At 39.7% G+C, this 18,123-nt stretch overlaps 6 protein-coding genes across 6 annotated transcripts; 4 read left to right on the top strand and 2 right to left on the bottom strand.

Annotated features, from left to right (window-relative positions):
- LOC114520755 (katanin p60 ATPase-containing subunit A-like 2) lies at positions 1-1,970 on the top strand. Its single transcript, XM_028541093.1, has one exon. It carries the CDS (start codon positions 86-88, stop codon positions 1,715-1,717), a length of 1,632 nt encoding a protein of 543 aa, XP_028396894.1. The 5' UTR covers positions 1-85; the 3' UTR covers positions 1,718-1,970.
- A 174-nt stretch (positions 1,971-2,144) lies between these two features.
- Positions 2,145-4,634, top strand: LOC114520756 (tektin-1-like). Its single transcript, XM_028541094.1, has 5 exons — positions 2,145-2,656; positions 2,929-2,999; positions 3,115-3,258; positions 3,365-3,587; positions 3,800-4,634. Exons 1-5 carry the CDS (start codon positions 2,243-2,245, stop codon positions 4,154-4,156), a joined length of 1,209 nt encoding a protein of 402 aa, XP_028396895.1. The 5' UTR covers positions 2,145-2,242; the 3' UTR covers positions 4,157-4,634.
- Positions 4,635-4,679: 45 nt separating this feature from the next.
- Positions 4,680-6,006, bottom strand: LOC114520760 (coiled-coil domain-containing protein 86-like). Its single transcript, XM_028541099.1, has 4 exons — positions 5,779-6,006; positions 5,541-5,670; positions 5,354-5,428; positions 4,680-5,018 (listed from the first exon to the last, which is right to left on the bottom strand). Exons 1-4 carry the CDS (start codon positions 5,862-5,864, stop codon positions 4,953-4,955), a joined length of 357 nt encoding a protein of 118 aa, XP_028396900.1. The 5' UTR covers positions 5,865-6,006; the 3' UTR covers positions 4,680-4,952.
- Positions 5,910-6,544, top strand: LOC114520759 (bis(5'-adenosyl)-triphosphatase-like). The gene has a single exon (XM_028541098.1). The coding sequence runs from the start codon at positions 5,920-5,922 to the stop codon at positions 6,409-6,411; it is 492 nt and encodes a 163-aa protein (XP_028396899.1). The 5' UTR covers positions 5,910-5,919; the 3' UTR covers positions 6,412-6,544.
- Positions 6,545-12,767: 6,223 nt separating this feature from the next.
- LOC114520422 lies at positions 12,768-16,358 on the top strand. Its single transcript, XM_028540677.1, has 4 exons — positions 12,768-13,505; positions 14,239-14,377; positions 14,918-14,982; positions 15,766-16,358. Exons 1-4 carry the CDS (start codon positions 13,082-13,084, stop codon positions 16,011-16,013), a joined length of 876 nt encoding a protein of 291 aa, XP_028396478.1. The 5' UTR covers positions 12,768-13,081; the 3' UTR covers positions 16,014-16,358.
- A 144-nt stretch (positions 16,359-16,502) lies between these two features.
- LOC114520674 (nephrocystin-3-like) lies at positions 16,503-17,654 on the bottom strand. The gene has a single exon (XM_028540994.1). It carries the CDS (start codon positions 17,652-17,654, stop codon positions 16,503-16,505), a length of 1,152 nt encoding a protein of 383 aa, XP_028396795.1.
- Positions 17,655-18,123: the final 469 nt, after the last annotated feature.

Raw genomic sequence — 18,123 nt, 5'->3', positions numbered from 1 at the left:
TGTCATTTGAAGTTTTTTTGGGCAAATTTTTTCAGATTTTATCGACGATTCTGGCCGTTTTATTGGGAATTTTCGCAAGGAATTCATGACACAAGAGCTAAGCTATCTGCAGCTCAAAACTGCGAACGAAGCACGGCAATCGGACGAGCAAAAAACTGAATTCAGAAAGAAGCAACTATTGGTATTAATATTAGGTTATCTCAGTGATGAGGGATACCTGGACACTGTTAATGCTTTGGAGACTGAATCTGGAATTAGCTTGGAAAAATACTCTGTTTGTGATAACATTGACCTACCTACTGTTCTCCAGGAGTATGAATCGTATTATCATGTTAAATTCAATAGATACCCAAAAATTATTAAAAAATCTCCAAGTCCTGAGAAAGCCAAGCCAAGCAGGCCCATTAAGGGTAGCTTGAAAAATCGTAGTAGTTCCTGTTCTTTGCCCAACATAAACACAGCCAAAAATGAAGGCGACACGCCACCTAACCGACCCCTAAGTGATGGCAAAAGAAAGGTGTCTTCGAAAGGAAAAGTTGTCAAAGCCAAATCGCTAACGACTGTTAATCAAGACGAACTGAGCTTGACGGGAAATGCATTATCCAATCAAGCAGCAAATAAGGATTCGTTACAGACTGTTCAAAATATACATGGCAAGAATGTCATTGTTGACATGAAAGCCATGTTGGCAAATGCAATTAAGGGAAACTACTCAACGAACAGTAATGACTCTTCTGAGAAACTTCTAAAACCATTGGCAGGCTTTGCAGGTCTAACCGGTGAATGGCGAGAGCTTGCCGCGGTCGTTAGTAGGGACATATATCTCGACAATCCCGACGTCGGTTGGCATGATATCGTTGGGCTTGAAAGTGCTAAACGGCTTGTCAAGGAAGCGGTTGTCTATCCTATCAAATACCCACAACTCTTCACTGGAATATTATCACCATGGAAAGGCCTGTTGCTCTATGGGCCTCCTGGGACGGGCAAAACTTTACTTGCCAAAGCTGTTGCAACAGAGTGCAATACAACATTCTTTAACATATCTGCTTCAACAATAGTTAGCAAATGGCGTGGAGATTCTGAAAAACTTGTTAGGGTGTTGTTTGAATTGGCTCGTTTTCATGCACCATCTACCATCTTCCTTGACGAACTGGAGTCGTTAATGAGTCAAAGGGGAGCAGGGTCCGGTGGTGGTGATCACGAAGGTAGTCGACGAATGAAAACTGAGCTTTTAATACAAATGGACGGTTTGGCAAAATCTAATGACCTTGTATTCCTGTTAGCTGCATCAAATCTACCATGGGAATTGGATCATGCCATGCTCCGCCGACTCGAGAAACGGATCTTGGTTAACCTACCATCGGAGGAAGCAAGAAAGCAAATGCTCCTTAATCACCTCCCCCCAACAATCAATTCACCAACAAGCGGTTTAGATATTAAGACTGAAATTGACTACAATCTATTTGCGCAGAAACTAGAAGGTTACTCAGGATCAGATATCAAACTTCTGTGCAAGGAGGCTGCAATGAGACCATTGCGCAAGGTGTTCGACGTGCTTGAAAATGTCGGAGATGAAAAGACCGTGACCTTGCCACAGCTGGAACTAAACCCTGTGACAAACGATGACTTGCAGGCAGCTCTTTCAACAACCAAACCATCTGCAAGACAACTGGAGGAGAAATATGCTGAATGGCAGAAGGAATATGAGTCTGTTTAGAAATTTGTACTGTTAAACCTTATTAGGTCCCAAACTGGTTAACTTATTTAAGTCTCACAACTTGAACTTCTGTGCATAGAAGAAATGTGGATAGTAAAAAATATGTTTGGAAGTGGAAAAGAAGTTGGGAACATGAAGGAAGCACAAAACAATTCATTCCTTTTTCATTATTCATCTATGTATTATAGGGATACTGTAAATCTATATTTATTATAACTGTGTGGACAAAATTATTATGAAAACCCTATCTACAATGGGCTTATACTGTCTTTTTTAGTGAAAAAATTATCAAAAGTCGTTTATAAATCTTTTAGTGTTTTCAGTTTTGAAGAAATAACTAGTATTAAAATTTTTCATTCGAATTTCCTTATGCTAAGTGGAAGCACTAATTGCCGCATCATTGTTGCTACGCAACCGTACACAACTTTTCAAAGGTATACAATAAAGAAATTGCAACAAGTCCGTAGAGTTTAACTAAAACTTCGCATAGATTTGATGTAAAAATTGTTTTACCTGCTATAAAATATGGCGCGTTTGGTTCAACGACCTCCGAAATATCTGCCCGAAGAATGGCATCATTCAAATAAGCTAAAATACTCGAGCGCTGAAAAGGAACGAGCAAGCGCTGAACGCATTCGCGATGAAACAAGTCGCTTGGTTCTTGAGACCGACCAAACCACGTCGAAAACCCAACAAGATGTCGATGTGAAGCTAAGCCAGCGTTTGACCGATGTGAATTACTGGAAAGGCGAGTTGGATCGACAACACGCCGAGTCGATGAGCGAAATCGAGAATTTGTTGACGTTCAAAGCAAGACTGGAGAAAGCCATTGTTGACATTGAGATACCGCTAAAGGTTGTTTCTGATTGCTTGGTCGTCAGGGAGGAGAGGGTTAAGATCGATAATGTTCATGATGATGTTGAAGTTCAGTTGTTGAAGGTAAGTTGTGGAAGTAGGAGGGGTTGGAAAGGGGTGAGTAGCAGGAGTAGGGTGAGTCCATCTTGCTGGGATGACATTGGAGAATATTCTGCCCCACTCCATACATCAAACACACTTACAGGTTGCACCATGTAAGCCCAGCCCACCAATGAGAAAGAGAGTGGAAATATATACTTGGTCTCCCCAATATGGAAATATACTTGGGCCCCCCACCTAAAAAATTAACCCCCACCCAAAGCACAACCAGCTTATCCCCCAACCCATGTTTACAGGAAGTTGAAGTTCTGCAAGGTGTTGAATCATTGTTAAAAAGAACCTTGGAACAGACCATTGAACAAATCAGGTCAGAAAATCAACATAATTTTGAAGATAGATTTATTAGATCTGTGTATCAGTTGCTAATGTTTTTTAGCAAGATACAACAGTCATTTCAACTATGTTGTTACGGCTTTTTTTAGACTAATGAGATCTGCCAAGTATTACCTTGAAAAAGACATGAAAGACAAGTTCTCCGCGCTGAATATCGATAAAAATTGTTCTGAATTGAATAACAAATCTGCACATATTTTCTACTCCGATCGAGGGGCAAAAGTCGAGGGAAAGTAAGTGATCGTGTGCATTTTATATACTCTCTTTAAACCACTTTCTATTGCCATTTAAAACCCCGACAAGTCAAGCAACTAAATTTCATAATTTTGCGATTCACAGCTCGGTGACACCGGACGAGTGGCAGGATTTCTCCGACAAGAATATCTTGAAAGCCGAGCGAGAAAAGAACGCGGCGATCAACTTGCGCAGCGTCGTGGACGGTGTTCTCATGCAGACTTACAACGATCTTGTGAAGCAATTCGATGTCGTGAACGTCGCTTTTGAAAACAGGATCGAAGAGACGGAAAAGGCAAAGACCAAATTGGAAACACATTTGACAAAGGTAGGAAACTGTTTCAATTAAACAGTTTCAAACATTGTTTGAATGTGCGGATTCTATCAAGCCTTTTCCGAACACGCCATTGTGGCAAAATTCGCCTCCATTTTTATTTGAGTATTATTCGTCCTGCAGATAATGTATATAATCAGAGCCCCCCCCCAAGTAAAAAGTTTTCGACACCACCCCCGGCTTATTGCTAGTCCTTTTTCTTCCAGGTAAACGAGGAAATCGGCGAGATGGAAGCGAATATCGATAAGTTAAAACAGGCGATTTACGAGAAGGAAGCGCCAATGAAAGTTTCCCAAACTAGATCAGATCACAGAACGGACCGACCGAACGTGGAACTTTGCCGCGACCCGGTGAAATATCGCCTTATCAGTGAAAGGAACGAAATTAATGTGAATGTTACGAGGCTACAAGAATTGTTAGCGGACGCAGAGAGTTCGTTGAAAGGTTTGATTCGCAATCAACTATCGCTCGAGGAGGATATCGAAGTCAAGAGGAAATCACTGCATATCGACAAAGATGTTTGCGTTGAACATCGTAAGCAAATCAATTACGTTCGACGTTAATTCAGCGAGGAACTTTGATATGAACTGTAGAAATTTATGTGCATGTAAATTCGATGAAAAATTTTATTAATAATACTGCTTATTGTAGCATTTATGTCGCCTTATCAATCCAGAAACTTCAAAACTGTGGACGTTCAACTGGCAAGCAAGAAAGCAAAAAGAAAAGCGGGCGCAAGCTCGTGCATGTGTCTTGAGCGGAGAAATATTGTTTTTGCGTTCTAAAAACAGATTTATTCTTTCGAACGAAGCAAAGTAGCAATATTCGCCGTGGAACGTTTTCCAATGTAACAAAAGTATTCTAAAATGTATCAAATATAACTGTCGCAAAAAATATCGCAAGCGTGGGAAAAAGAACTTTACCGTGGAAAAAGAACGTTTTTTCGTGCGAAAAGAACTTCATCTTGCGAAAAGAACGTTTTCGTGGGAAAAACGTCAATCGCAGCACTTAGCGTGTGAAAAAACCAGCAAACGGATCATATTACTGGTTTTAACGTACATTAGCTGGCATTAGGTGTCTGCAGGAGTGTTTTAACTACCACAAACTTTATTTAGTGCTAAATACTGAGCACTGAAACACTTTATATAAACCAATATGACATTAAATATATGCTATCACCTCCATGAGTGAAAGATATGAGTGGTGTTTTCTTGGGGTAATAGGCAATGCTGCATTGCATCATTCAACCTATAACCATTGTCATTTGAAGAATTCAGTCTCAGAATTGAATGTACCTGCTGATCATCCACCCTGTTGCCAATGTGGTACAAAGATTGTTGATTTCATATCTTCCAGTTGTCACCTCTTTTCTACCTGCCTCAATTGTTTCTTTTTCATTCGCTTCAGTTTTCTTGTGTTTGTTATCTAGCAATGGCAAAATCTCATTTTAATGAACTGCACCATCCAAACACCCTTCATAACAAACCTGATCATGACATGGCATATCAGCTTGATGTCTGACATGAGCATTATTTTTAGAATCACACAGTCAGCATCTCAGTGAGGCTGACACACAACATCCATGACCTCAGTGAGGATTTTCTCCCACAAAAAATGAGAACCAAATATGAAACAGTAGTGTTTGCAATAATTTGCTGTTGAATTCACATCAATAACATGCATGGAATACAACAACCTAGTTTCAGAATTGGTTAGGCTTGCCTAAAGATTGACAGCATTTGACATTCAATTATTCTTACCACTTGTACAACTTGTGATTTCTTCTCATTTTCCTGCTGTCTTTGCCTTCTCTCCTCTATTAACTTCTTCCTTTTCTGAAGAAAATGTAAAACTAGTTAAGCATCAAAAATTTCATTTCAAAAATCTTAAAGTTTGTTTGGAAATGATAATAATATTCATTACATTTTATTATACTTGTGTTTGTACCTGACGTTGCTCTTTAGCAGCCTCTTTCAGCTCTTTCTCGAGCCTTTTCATCGCTTTTTCTTCAGCTTTCTTTTTGGTTTTCTTCTCCCAAGATGAGTGAAGCGAAGGAACACTGATCATGTCCGACTTTCTGGGCAAAAATTCGCAAGCAAAATTTGCCAAGTTATAATTCAATTACCAATATTTTAAACTGCAATGTGAAATACTTCAAGCTGAAGCATCAAGCTGAAATACTTACTTTGCCCCGTCGCTCTTCCAAAACCGCCCAGATTTTGGTTTTCCTCGGGGAATTTTGACAACTTCTTCGGGTTTCGTGGCGGCCATATTGGAAAATCCCACGTTTTTTGGTAGTTTCCAGGTTTATCTCTCGTCGGCCAATATGGCGGCGGAAGCAAGCTATCGTTTTGGGGAGCATATTATCAAGTCTTCCGTGGTGTTTTTTCGCTCAAAACTGTCGTACGGCTTCGTAAACAGAAAACCTGTAGTGCCGGGCCATGTCCTGGTCGCACCGCTTCGAACCGTGCAAAGGTTTGGCGAATTAACCGAGGACGAAGTTGCCGACCTGTTTGTGAGCACACAAAAAATCTCCGGTGTTGTTGAACAGGAGTTTAAGGCGAGTTCGTTGACCGTTGCGGTACAGGATGGCCCGGATGCCGGTCAGACTGTCCCCCACGTTCACGTGCATATTCTGCCAAGGCGAAAAGGCGATTTCCATGACAACGATGACGTGTATAAAGTTCTAGAAAAGCACGACCAGGATGATTTACCAGAAAGTCGAAATGGTATGACGTCGGTTGATGGAGTCGAAAGATTTCGTAGCGAAGACGAAATGTCGCAGGAAGCTGAAAAACTAGCACAATTCTTCAAATGACCTTCATATGAACCATTCAAAATAACTATTTGTAATGAATTTCCGGTTCTTACAAGCTTGTCAATTAAATAATACTAGAAATACTATTATTATACATGAAATTTTGGTCAATTATTTGTGATAAAAATAAAAAACAAACAAAAGAACATTCAAATCTCAGTTATATACATTCTGTCGGATTTGAGAAAACCCAACGACTGTCTAGTAGCCAAACGGTTTAATAAAACTTTTACTGTTGATCAAAACGTATAGAATCAACTACCAGAATGCGACTTATTTCTGAAGTAAAAATAACATTTATGATCCAACGATGTCCCTTAGCATCTACCTGAAAGTACAGGCATTGTTCATACTTTTCCTAATCAGTCTATAGCGCTATTTTCCCGGAATTTTCTAAACCATTCCACAGTCGACGAGTACCGAGCCTCATTCCACTTCTTAAATCTCCAAGAAAGCCCACCGGCGAGCAATTCTTGCCTCTCATCATGTAAGTATCATGAGTTCACAGCAAGATTTTTTCACCAGGATTTTATCACTTGACTCGACCATTGAACTCTCCACAATCGATGCAAAATTCGACTTTTCACTTACAGCATCCTAACAGTTTAAATCATTCGAGATCTAGATTAAGAGGAACCTTTCCATCATGTCAAATTACAAGACATCTGTAAACAGCCATATGTAGATAGCAAGTTCAGAGAAAGTCAAGTAAATAAACGTCAGTCGTCAGTAAACGGCGATCTAGAAAGTTCTACTTAATTAAATAAACCGTTGGAATAAATAAAGGTAACTTGGCAACGCTCGATTAAAAATTTCCCGAAATCAAATCGATAAATCATCTTTGGACAAGGTCATTTCAGGGGGTCTAAAAATATTGCAAGTTGCAAGCCTCTTCCAATCTACCTTGGGCTTTTGCCAAAGAATAATTTCAACTGTGTGTCAAAAGGTCGTCGCATCGTCAGCTCAAAGACGCGCAAACCTTAAGAACGGTATTTTGACATCAATTTCATCTGTCAAGATTCCACTTAAAGACACAGTGAATCTTCCAGAGCCTCCTTAAAGAGTTTCCTCGCGGCCTCTTCTCTGATCTTATTCCATATTGCGTCAGGTCTCTTGTCTGAGCCCACGAACTTCTTGTACCTGGTGATATGCACAGTGGAATCCTTCGAGCAAAGTTGTGCTCGGGCCGCATCGAGCACGGAACTCAGGTGTCCAGTGTCGGAATATTCCTCCAGTCTATTCTTATAGTCCAGGACGAACGCGGCCCGAAAGTCGAGCCAAGTCGCCGTGTTTTTGTCTGCAAAGTTTCGCACCCAGAAGTCGGTGGTGTAATGTTCGGATGATGGCTGTCTTGAACGATTTCGAAATACTGTACCAAGTGAAAGAGCCCTTGTGCGGCCGTTATGATTGTCGTCTTCGGACATCTTTTCCACATCCTCTAGAAGATGAAACGCAAGTTTTAGAGATAGAGAGTTTGAATGTACCCGCAAAGATTCCTTTCGAACTAAAACATGAAGAGTTTAGGAAAGGTCCAAATTGGTACCTCTTTACCTGGTATTGTACTAGAGAACCTCAACCTCAGGAATACAGAGTCACTGTTACATTCAGTCAAAGAGGCTAACTACCGACTTGCCTCGTGAAAAGTAAATGCTTTTGGACCGATCCAAGGTTGAACAATCATGTTTTAGGAGACGGCGCGTTTTGAGCAGGTCAATCTTCACTTCGTGAAACGCTTTGTATACTAAAGGTCTGTTCACACGATCCAATTTTGCTGGATCCAATTCACTTCTGACGTATGGAATCAAGTCTGTTATTGATAAAGCTGTACTGCATCGGCTTCAGTTGATTTGCTGCCAGGCATATACATTGCATCACCCGACTAATACTGCAAACTTTACATTCATTCATCAGAAGTGAATTGGATCCGACAACATTGGAGCGTGTTAACAGACTTTAATGTTGTGTAACACACTGACAGCAGGAGCCGGTTGTATGAAAGCCGCATAGCGCTATCCACGGGATAGTGGGTTTTTTAACCGTTCAAAAAATGCTCGAAAAGAGATAAATTTTAATTTTTGGAACCAACAATTATTAAAGGGGATCCTCGCGTTAGGAATACTAAGATTAATCAAAGTTATACCTAACAACGGGCAATTTTAAAGCGACTGAATAAACCACTATCCGGTGGACACCCGGCTTTCATACAACCTATAGAATTAATGAAAACAAGCTCCGTTGTGAAAATATATTGACTAAATTCACACAACAAAAATAGTTAAGCGACAGCTGTATATGCTTCAAACACAACACACAAAAAAATACCAGCTAAAATTGGGAAAAAACGGAACAAGAACTCACCGAACTCCTGACTTTGAGAGCAAGATCCAGCATCTGATTGTCTTCTGCCTCGCTTGGAAGAATTGCTTAATCTCCGTAAAAAGTTCATAGCTCGTCCGGTTGTGAACTTTTTTCTAATTTCGCACCAACTAATCGACTAGACTTGAAGATAAAGAACAAAAAACGATAACTCAATGAAATCGACGAACAATAAACAACAGAATCTGCCGGCCGAAGTTTTAATAAATAGTAGATATCACAATAATTACTATTCGTTTGCACGAATTATCCCAGCATTTCAAACGGCGTACTCAATTTACCGTGTTCTACAGCGTCAATCGATCATCGTTTAAAATTGTCAGCCATTCTGTGCATAAAACGCCATTTGAGGTTTTACGAAGCGGTAACAATCAACCGAGTTCTTAATTTGCGAGTAGCGACGCCGCGCCGTAAAAACAAAATAATACGACATCCATATGTCCAATGTATGCACTGTGTTGGGCATATAAATTATCTCTTACGAAAATATTAATGAGTTTCAGTAGGATCATATAATCTTATCAATAACAAATACTGTGTTATTATTGCATCTGCATGCTTCGCGCTGAAGTGAAGGTCAAGGGCAAATGAAGCGCTTTAACAAAGGGCTTCAACTATTGCGCTGCTTTGAAAAGCGTATTTGTACTCTCAAGTCTTAATTATATCAACTACAATTTCTGTGCGGTTCCTCTTTTGAAAGATGCAAACGAGCGATTACTTTAAATATTGATGCGCTGATGTATGTAATATAAGTACCTTTCTTTTGAACATATCAACTTGTTCGCATCTTTCAAAAGAAGAATAACGTAGGTATCCTTATAACAGTGTAACTGGCATACCTTAAATTACTTTTATAGCTAATAGAAATGCTTTACCTTGCACACTTGGCAGGTTGAACAAAAGATAGATACAGCTATTCATAGGATAGTGACCATTCAATCGCTCTATTAAATTGCCTTTAGTTTGCACTTTGCCCGCTGACTTTGATCACCCTATTAATCTGAAACTTCTTTAGTTTCAACGCTGCAAATCGTGTGTACTTCAACGGTTTCTTAATCTTACTCACTATATTCGCTACATGTACCCCACGTTCCCCCACCGACACCGACAGTACAGGACGACTGAAAAATGTCTATAGACCATGCGCCAGTATACTGACCCCAGATAATAGTTTCCCGATGAACAAACAAAATTCCAAGAATTTTAACACGTTGCTAACTTAATTCTGACTGTAACCACTCCATTTCCTGCGCACATCCAGTCATGCCAAGGTCCCTTGATTTCTCAACGTTGCATATCGTGACTCAAAAAATATCAACTCAAATCTAATTATTGAATTACGTCCACAGTACGATATCGTTTAGCGATAGGTCAAGGATTTCGGGTGCCACAAACAACAAAGGCATAGACTCATTTTACCGCTCTGAATCTTTGCCAATTTCAGATTCGATTTTAACGATAGGGCCAACTATGTAATATCACGTTTGCGACGATTGTATAGTGAAGAACTGTAGTATTGAATGTTTCATTCAATTCTTCGACCGAATAGATTTTATAGTATATATGTTGACATATTGGTTGATAGATGCATGTATGTATGTAAAGCTACTAGCGTCATAGTTTATAGCCTGCGCCGCAGACAGTAGACTACATAGTTTACAGACAGGTTTGCTTAAAGGGACTGTTCAATGCAATGCCAGTTATGCCACACCATCAAATCAATAATATCTTTTCGGACAACTGTTTGTGCGCCCTGATGTACCAACCATAGCGTAGTCCTGAATAACCTCTCACAATATTTTGATGGAAATAGAATTAATCATAATTAAGCATAATATATTGTAGATTACAAGTACGATAGCAGAAATACCTTTCAACATTGCACTTTATTGAGGACATATGTAATATTGCTTGGACAAATAATACATTTGCAAAATACTGATTCAAAACACACATTTTACATGACATGTACACTCGCTTTGCAAAGACGAGACACTTACCTACACAAATATCGATTGCCCAAGTACAGAATCCCTCATTTCTTTGTAACAACGGCGCGACGAACAATAACACAGCAAATTGATGTTCTAATTGGGTATTAATTAGTCGCCGTAAAGGTACATTGAAATGAATGTATCCAATTACCTGATCTCGAAGTTCGCTGGTTTGTCTCGAAGAGAAATGCAAATTATGCGCTACCACGGCACTTGGGAAATGACAAGTACTTGTTTGTAAGTTTAAGGGCTGATATAATGAACGGAAGTGCCAGGCTTACGATTACGTACTAAAAACAATTTAAAGCAAATTGGCACGAGGTTAATGTTCCTTGTTTGCCTATAATGGAACCTGTCGGCCTAATTCCAGGGACCAGTTGCTGAAATAAATGCAGGTTAACATAATCCCAGATTGATACAAATATGAAATCTACAAATCAAACTTCCTAACTGGCAAGTATACAAACCAGGCAACCAGACGTATAAAATTATATAAACTGAAATATGTTATCCTTTAAATCTTTCCGGATCAATATAGTTGAACTAAGTGGCAAGATTTATAGTTGACGTCACAAGTGCAGTTTGTCCGCACTTCCTACAACTCTTGAGAGTTTGACAATGGAAAATGGTTCGCTTGTATCGATTTAAATTAAAGTTAATTAAGTCTTTTTTCCCGCACGCTTTAACTAAACGATAGCAATCGTACATCGAACGTACATTCCCACAGTTGGTGAAACAGTGGGTGAAACAGTTGGTGAAATGTAAACTAGGGTTAGCGCGAATCAAGCTTTGCAAATTGAATGTTGTGGTGGTGCCGTTTGATTTTGACGTCAGGTGGGAGAGTTGGAGCTAGAGTTTACCTTGTTTCAGTACATCAACATTGCAATATTTCTAGGAATTATCACGAGGAACACATGGGGTGGGTAAACTAAGGACAAGTTCACAGAAGGTTAATGTTGCAAAAAAAAATGGGATTAATTTTGCAAACACTCGTTTTTACGTACTGTGCCATAAGCCGCTTAGCTTGCTGGAACAGTCTGTAACATTTCTACGTCGGAGATCAGAAAGTTAGCCTTCTACGGCAAACCGGCGACAGCAAACTATGAATCGTAATTTTAGAAAAGTACGTCATTTTTCTTTCGCAATAAGTCTGCGATTTGTACATTCTCAACCAGACCGTCTTATCTTCATATTTTTAACTCTTGCACAAGAAGTATAATTCTGTAGATGTTTAAAAATTTAAATCGCCCATCGAATTAGCCCAATTTCAGTCAGAATATATCCTTTGAGAAGACATATTTCCTCTGAGAAATATCAAGTTGTTGCTTTTATAAAGCAAATAGAATTGTTTCTTGATGATGAATTTTTCATCGAAGCCAGCGAAATGAAACGGCCTGGCGATGAATATTTTCTCGAGGTAAAAGCCTAAACGCTTTCGCAAAGATCTGATTTATACACAGTAAAAGCTAGTTTCCACTCAGGAAAAATCTCCTTAGGATCGGAACGGACAGAAAAATTTCCTTTGTGGGTGAGTTCTCAGGTGGCGTTTATACAAAGGAAACTTTTCTGTCCTGTCCGATCCAAAGGAGAATTTTCCTGAGTGGAAACTAGCCATAACGGACAAATTGTAAACTGGCTTGAAATTGGTGTAGCGAAACTCGGCTTTCTGCTGACAACAGAAACACGGAAACGGAACAGGGTAAATCCTTGAAGGACGAACTTCGGTCTTCGGATAGTCAAATTCGTCCGGAGCCGTGAATCCGAAGCGCAAGAGCATATATTGCTGCTGAACTGCTGAACACAATGGCTTCAGAGATAATGAGCTCTTTACAATGCTAATTCAGAAGCGTCATTATTGCTGAGCAAAACAGCTGTTCTCTTTGGGGCCTATCCTTTTAACATCGTGCCAAAAAGCTCAGGAAACGTCACACAGCACCTGTCGTATTCAACAGGTCGCCAATTGCCATTCTCACCCTGGACCCTGGCTATGCAAAACAAACACCGAACGAGGCGATCTCGACAATAACAAGTCCGCACACAAAGACTCGCGAGAGAGAATACCGTTCGTTGTATATGAAAGGAAAGCGATCTTTTCGCTCAAATTGCAATTCTTAACTGGCGAAATATACTTCGGACGAAGTATAAGAAGAAAGCAGAAAAATAATACAAACGAATTCTTTAGAGACAAGAATATAGACACGAATTTTGACAGAGTTATATTTGGATAGCTTCGCTTGAAGATACAGGTAGAACTGGATTAAAAAAACTGTGTTATTGTTAATACTTCTCACGAGGTCGACATGGAAAAAGAGGAGTCAGAAACCAGCGGAGAGGCGACAAAAGACACAATTAACTCGCAAAGGAAATGTCTTAAGCATTACAGTGAGGTTTATGGCTACGTTCCCGGCTCAACTTTGCAGTATGATACCGACAGATCTCAAGTGTCAAAGCTTAAGCTGCCGGCTTTAAATATCGGCGTCTTCGGCGGAATCGCTGCGGGAAAGTCCTGCCTTATAAATACGGTGGAAAGCGTTCTCTCTGGGGAATATAGCGACCGAGCCGGGGAAAATAGGCTGGGCAGGGAAGGGGATAAATGCATTGTGGAAGCTACTACGGCAGAACGGGTAAAGGTTCGAGTGGGACAGAAGGTGTGTTTGGTGGACAATCGGGGCTTTCCGAGGAAATACGACGAAAGCATTGCCGAAGAGGTCGTCAAACAATGTAGTAAGTAATGTTTCAGATGCGTTGAGCTGAGTTCAAACATAATCAATCAAGATATATTAAGTTCAGCGCAGTTTAAATTAGTACAGCCAGTGCAGCTCGAACTAACTCGCCTCAGTTCATATACATGACAGTCCAGTCCAGGTCAGGTCAGAGGTTAGTAAAGTTTAATTCAGCCCAGCTGTGGCCCAGCTTACTTTACAGCAGTTTGCTACAGTCAACATCAATACAGTTCAATTTATTTAAATCTCGCTTATCGACCGTTTGAGCTAAACGGGCTTGATACAACTGTGCCCAGTAAGATAAGTCCGCGACTGGCAGAAAATAAAACCTACCCTTTTAGCTTTCAAGCGCGCAATGCGTGACAGTAGTTGATTATCAAGCAACTTTGAGTTGCGATATATCTCCATTTAAAAGCGATTTTGTTTGTAAGAAAACCTTGCCGATTCTTTTTGCTTCTTTGTTAAACTAAATCGCTCCAGAACATGGCGAAATAACAACTGAAATTGATCTTAATAATCAACTAACTTCACGAATTACGCGCTTGAAAACTAAAAGAGGAAAGGTCTATTGAGAATCCCGTTTTCATCGCGTGATTGACTCAAAACGAAACTGAAAAGACTCCAAGAGTCTTCAAAAGAGACTTCATTGGACTCCAAGATTTATAAGTGGATAAAAACTCGCTAAGGCTAAAACTTTCTTTAGCCTTTTATTAATTTTGTTTACATCTTTTCAGACGGTACCAGAAAATTTGGGACTTTTGTGCCAGAAGATTGGAACAATGGCGCTTGGCAAAAATTCAAAGACTCTATTTCTGGTTCGCTTCGACGCAGATCTCTTAAGCAACGCGTTCATTGTGCCATATTAGTGTACAGGTGATTATTATCTCGAGTTGTATAAATCGATGAATAGTTAATGATAGTTATTGATAACCAGGGATAAACACGATGGGCGGAGACACGCAGATAAACACATCTCAAAGGCCGGTTCACAGTTTCAATTTTCTGCTCTCATTTTTAGTGCTATGTCCTTCTTTTGACAGATGAAAACGAGTGAATTGTTACGGATGTTCTGACGTATAAATGCGCTTATTTTAACATCCGTAACTTATCTACTCGTTCACATCTATCGAATGGAGAAAATCGGCTGCAGTGCATGGCCTTTATATCTACACTCTGTCATGACATGTCTGAAAGTCGAGGAGCGATTGTGCCAATATCGAGACTTATCTAACATTATCTAACAATAGACTGAATAATTCTATGCTGAACTTTCCATATATCCGGTTTTTAACCAGACAATCGACATTTAATCCTTAATCCAAGTGATTACACGATAAATCTTTTAACCAAACTGCATAAGAACGTAAGAACCCAAATCTTGATCTGCAGTAAACAATATGCTTGTCTTTTTAGCTTACATGATGATACTGAACCGGAAGAATTCAAACTTATAGTCGATGCTTTGAGAAAATCCTGCGGTAGGAAACTATTAGGAAACTATTGGCTATTTGGTTAAGGCTTGAATAATATATTGCCCAATTTTAATCTCCCAATGATAGTTAAACTTGAAGTTATCATGCAGCTTCTGGGCGAATATTGAAGTCGTTGGTCGAATTTTAAAATTCCCCATTATAAAAAGTAAAGGAATTTTCGCAAAAAAATTCTTCGAGTTTAAATCGGTTAGGATAGCAACGTTAAAATGTTTAATATGTCAAGATTTGCGATTTGTCCACTTATTTTTCTGTCAAAGTTTTCTGCTAAAAATATTAAATTTTCTTTCTGTGGTACAGCTTGTTAATATGAACATGTCGCTATATCCTTCCCCACTTTGAATAGATTATGCCTTTGTTGACTAAAGTAGGACCGCATGTGAAGAAAAAAACTCTTTAAAAGAAAAACGGTCTTCAATAAATTGACTTGAGATAACAAACATTTAGAAATTGTCTTTATGATATGTTTAAAATCGCAAAAAAAGATCTTAAAGGTCTGTTCAACGATCCAATTTTGTTCGATCCAATTCACCTCTGACGTATGAAATATAGTCGGTTATTGATAAAGCAATACTTCATTGGCTTCAGTGGATTTGCTGCTCATATAGATTACAAGACAACAGACTATAAAACATCCATCAGAAGTGAATTGGATCCAACAAAATTGGATCGTGTGAACAGACCTTAATAAGATCGATAAGCCGCCATCTTTTCTATCATGGCGAAAACTCTTAACCTAAAAACTCGCTTTTTTTTCTCCTTCAAATTTAGGTCGTTTTCCAATCGTTGTTCTAACATTCGCCGACGAGGTGAATGAAGATGTGTTGCGTCGTCGCTGGACTCAGTTCCAGGCCCTTCACTGCTCGCGAATTTTTGCCATCAAGAATTACAACATCCGCGACAGCACCCCCCGGGTGGAGACCGACACGACGGTCGTCGACATACTTTACAACTGTTGCATAATCTCGGATCAGGCGTTTTTACAGAGCATGGAGGAATCGTCGTGCACGTGTTGTTAGACGACCGGACGGGGGGGGGGAGGTCCGTTGAGAAGTATATCGACAGCCCCCTCCCTAATGGAGAACCGACTTGTTTCATTTTGAAAAAACTGACGCCACTTTTATGAAAATCAATAATGTAGATAAGTCAATCTAGTGATGTTTTGACGGTTTTTTTAAATAATAGAGAGAACATTTAAACACATATTTAGAGCGGGAACTAACTTATCACCATCCTAGACGCTTTTAAAAATTGATATTTTTGAATAATGATTGTGGCCGCAGGCTGGAAATAGCACGTCATATTGTGTGACATAATTCATGTTCATGTAACGGAGATGTTGAAAATGTTGTTCATATAATCATAGTTAGAAAAGTAGATAATTATATCATTTGTATTGTTTTTTGATTGATTTGTCTCCCTCATTTCCAGCGTGTCTGGTTACGTTTCCCCACCAACCCTAGGACTGCTACATGCATTAAAATAAATAAATAAAATTAACAATATACCTAAAGTTCATTATCAGATTCCTTACGATTTTCACTGGCACTTTCGAGATCGTTTTCCAATTCGCGCAATTTCTTTATCCGCGGATGGGTTTCGGGGTGCACCTCCAAAACTAACTTTAAAGCCCTGGAAACATACTCTTTCGCTTTCTCCGTTTCTCCACGCTGTTTCAAAGCTACGGCAATATTTCCGAGAGTTTCGCTAATACTCACTCCCTGGAAACCATGCTTCTGTAATTTCTCGAAAATTTTAAGGGCTTCTTCGAACTTTGTTTGAGCGGTAACTGGATCGCCACGGGCCAGATAAATATGCCCGAGGCCGTTGATTGATGTTGCAACTGCTGAGCTATTTTCATTGAGTGTTTTTCGAAAAATATAAATGCACTTTTTAGCATTTTCCAGGGCATCATCGAGCATGTTCAGTTCCCTTTGTGTATTAGAAAGATCATGAAGCACCTCAGCGACTTGATAATGTTTATCTCCGTAATACTGGCGCATAATTTGCAAGGATCTCGACAACATTTGAAGCGATTCTTCGAGATCACCTTTGGCACGATACGTGAACCCAAGAGCATATAAAGTTTGTCCCACGTTTGGATGGTAGTTGCCATGAATTTCCTCGTGAATGCTAAGCGCTTCTAACAGAGCTTCGACGCTTTCACGGTAATTCCCCACGGTGTAATAATAGGTCGATAGTGTGTTCAAAACTCTTGCGACCCGTTGATCGCGTGGGCCGTACGCTTCCTTAACCAATTTCAAGGTTTCTTGGTACGTCTCGCGAGCTTTATCGAACTCTTTAAGACGGTTGTAAACAACAGCCAGGTTTAATAAGAATGCAGCCAATCGACCATTTTCTTTTGTAGAGAAAATCTTTCTTCCAAGTTCCACTGCTTCTTCATGGTGGGTTAAAGCCGTGTCTAGATTTCTCTGGTAACGATGAATTATTCCCAGCAAGTGCAGTGACGTTGCCTTCTCGTTCTTCAAATCGTACCTTTCGGAAAGATCCAATGCAAGTTGATGAAATTCCTGAGCTTTAGACATATTTTGACCAAGGCCACGGTATATCGTTCCGATTATATTCATCAACAACACTGTTTTCTCAACCGAGTGCTCGTCAGTGTTTGATAAAGAATTCCGGGCAGAGTTTTCAATCATTCTTACGATCCGTTCTAAATTTCGAGGTTCTTGGTTTCCGGTGTTGTGGAAAAAGAGAACGGACAGAAGCAATGCAACTTCTGCCTTATCCTTCCCAAAGGCTTCCTCCACCATATCTGCAAGAAAACCTACTTCCGGCATAACTACAGCGGACTTATGACTGTTTGGCCAGTACAAATAGGCCTCGGCCATAGAATCGAGAAATGTCGAGCAAAACTCTTTCGTGATAACTTCATACATGTTCAAATCGTTTTCATTCATCTTCTTGACAAGGGACATCACCACATCAACAACTTTGAACTTTAAACTTGTGTACTCCACCATTTGACTGAGATACGGATCGTGCTTGCTCGTAAGCTCTAATTTTAGGACTTCAAAAATCTTCGCAAGTGAATCTTCGATCACGTCGTTCTTCGTTCTTTCATTAAAGGCGTCAAATGACGCATATCTCGTGATTTGATGCGTGGAA

This window comes from Dendronephthya gigantea, unplaced genomic scaffold (assembly GCF_004324835.1).
Source record: "Dendronephthya gigantea isolate DGI-Jeju-01 unplaced genomic scaffold, DenGig_1.0 000016F, whole genome shotgun sequence".
NCBI classification, from domain to species: Eukaryota; Metazoa; Cnidaria; class Anthozoa; order Malacalcyonacea; family Nephtheidae; genus Dendronephthya; species Dendronephthya gigantea.
The sequence above is the reverse complement of the archived record's forward strand: the minus strand, read 5'-3'. Positions and strand labels throughout refer to the sequence as shown.

Coding starts and splice junctions, on each gene's coding strand:
- LOC114520755 (XM_028541093.1), top strand. CDS start 86: ATGACACAAGAGCTAAGCTATCTGCAGCTCAAAACTGCGAACGAAGCA.
- LOC114520756 (XM_028541094.1), top strand. CDS start 2,243: ATGGCGCGTTTGGTTCAACGACCTCCGAAATATCTGCCCGAAGAATGG. Junction 3,259..3,364: donor GGGGCAAAAGTCGAGGGAAA/GTAAGTGATCGT, acceptor TGCGATTCACAG/CTCGGTGACACCGGACGAGT. Junction 3,588..3,799: donor TGGAAACACATTTGACAAAG/GTAGGAAACTGT, acceptor TTTTTCTTCCAG/GTAAACGAGGAAATCGGCGA.
- LOC114520760 (XM_028541099.1), bottom strand. CDS start 5,864: ATGGCCGCCACGAAACCCGAAGAAGTTGTCAAAATTCCCCGAGGAAAA. Junction 5,671..5,778: donor TGGAAGAGCGACGGGGCAAA/GTAAGTATTTCA, acceptor ATTTTTGCCCAG/AAAGTCGGACATGATCAGTG. Junction 5,429..5,540: donor CTGCTAAAGAGCAACGTCAG/GTACAAACACAA, acceptor CATTTTCTTCAG/AAAAGGAAGAAGTTAATAGA.
- LOC114520759 (XM_028541098.1), top strand. CDS start 5,920: ATGGCGGCGGAAGCAAGCTATCGTTTTGGGGAGCATATTATCAAGTCT.
- LOC114520422 (XM_028540677.1), top strand. CDS start 13,082: ATGGAAAAAGAGGAGTCAGAAACCAGCGGAGAGGCGACAAAAGACACA. Junction 13,506..14,238: donor AGAGGTCGTCAAACAATGTA/GTAAGTAATGTT, acceptor ACATCTTTTCAG/ACGGTACCAGAAAATTTGGG. Junction 14,983..15,765: donor TGCTTTGAGAAAATCCTGCG/GTAGGAAACTAT, acceptor CTTCAAATTTAG/GTCGTTTTCCAATCGTTGTT.
- LOC114520674 (XM_028540994.1), bottom strand. CDS start 17,654: ATGATTGAAAACTCTGCCCGGAATTCTTTATCAAACACTGACGAGCAC.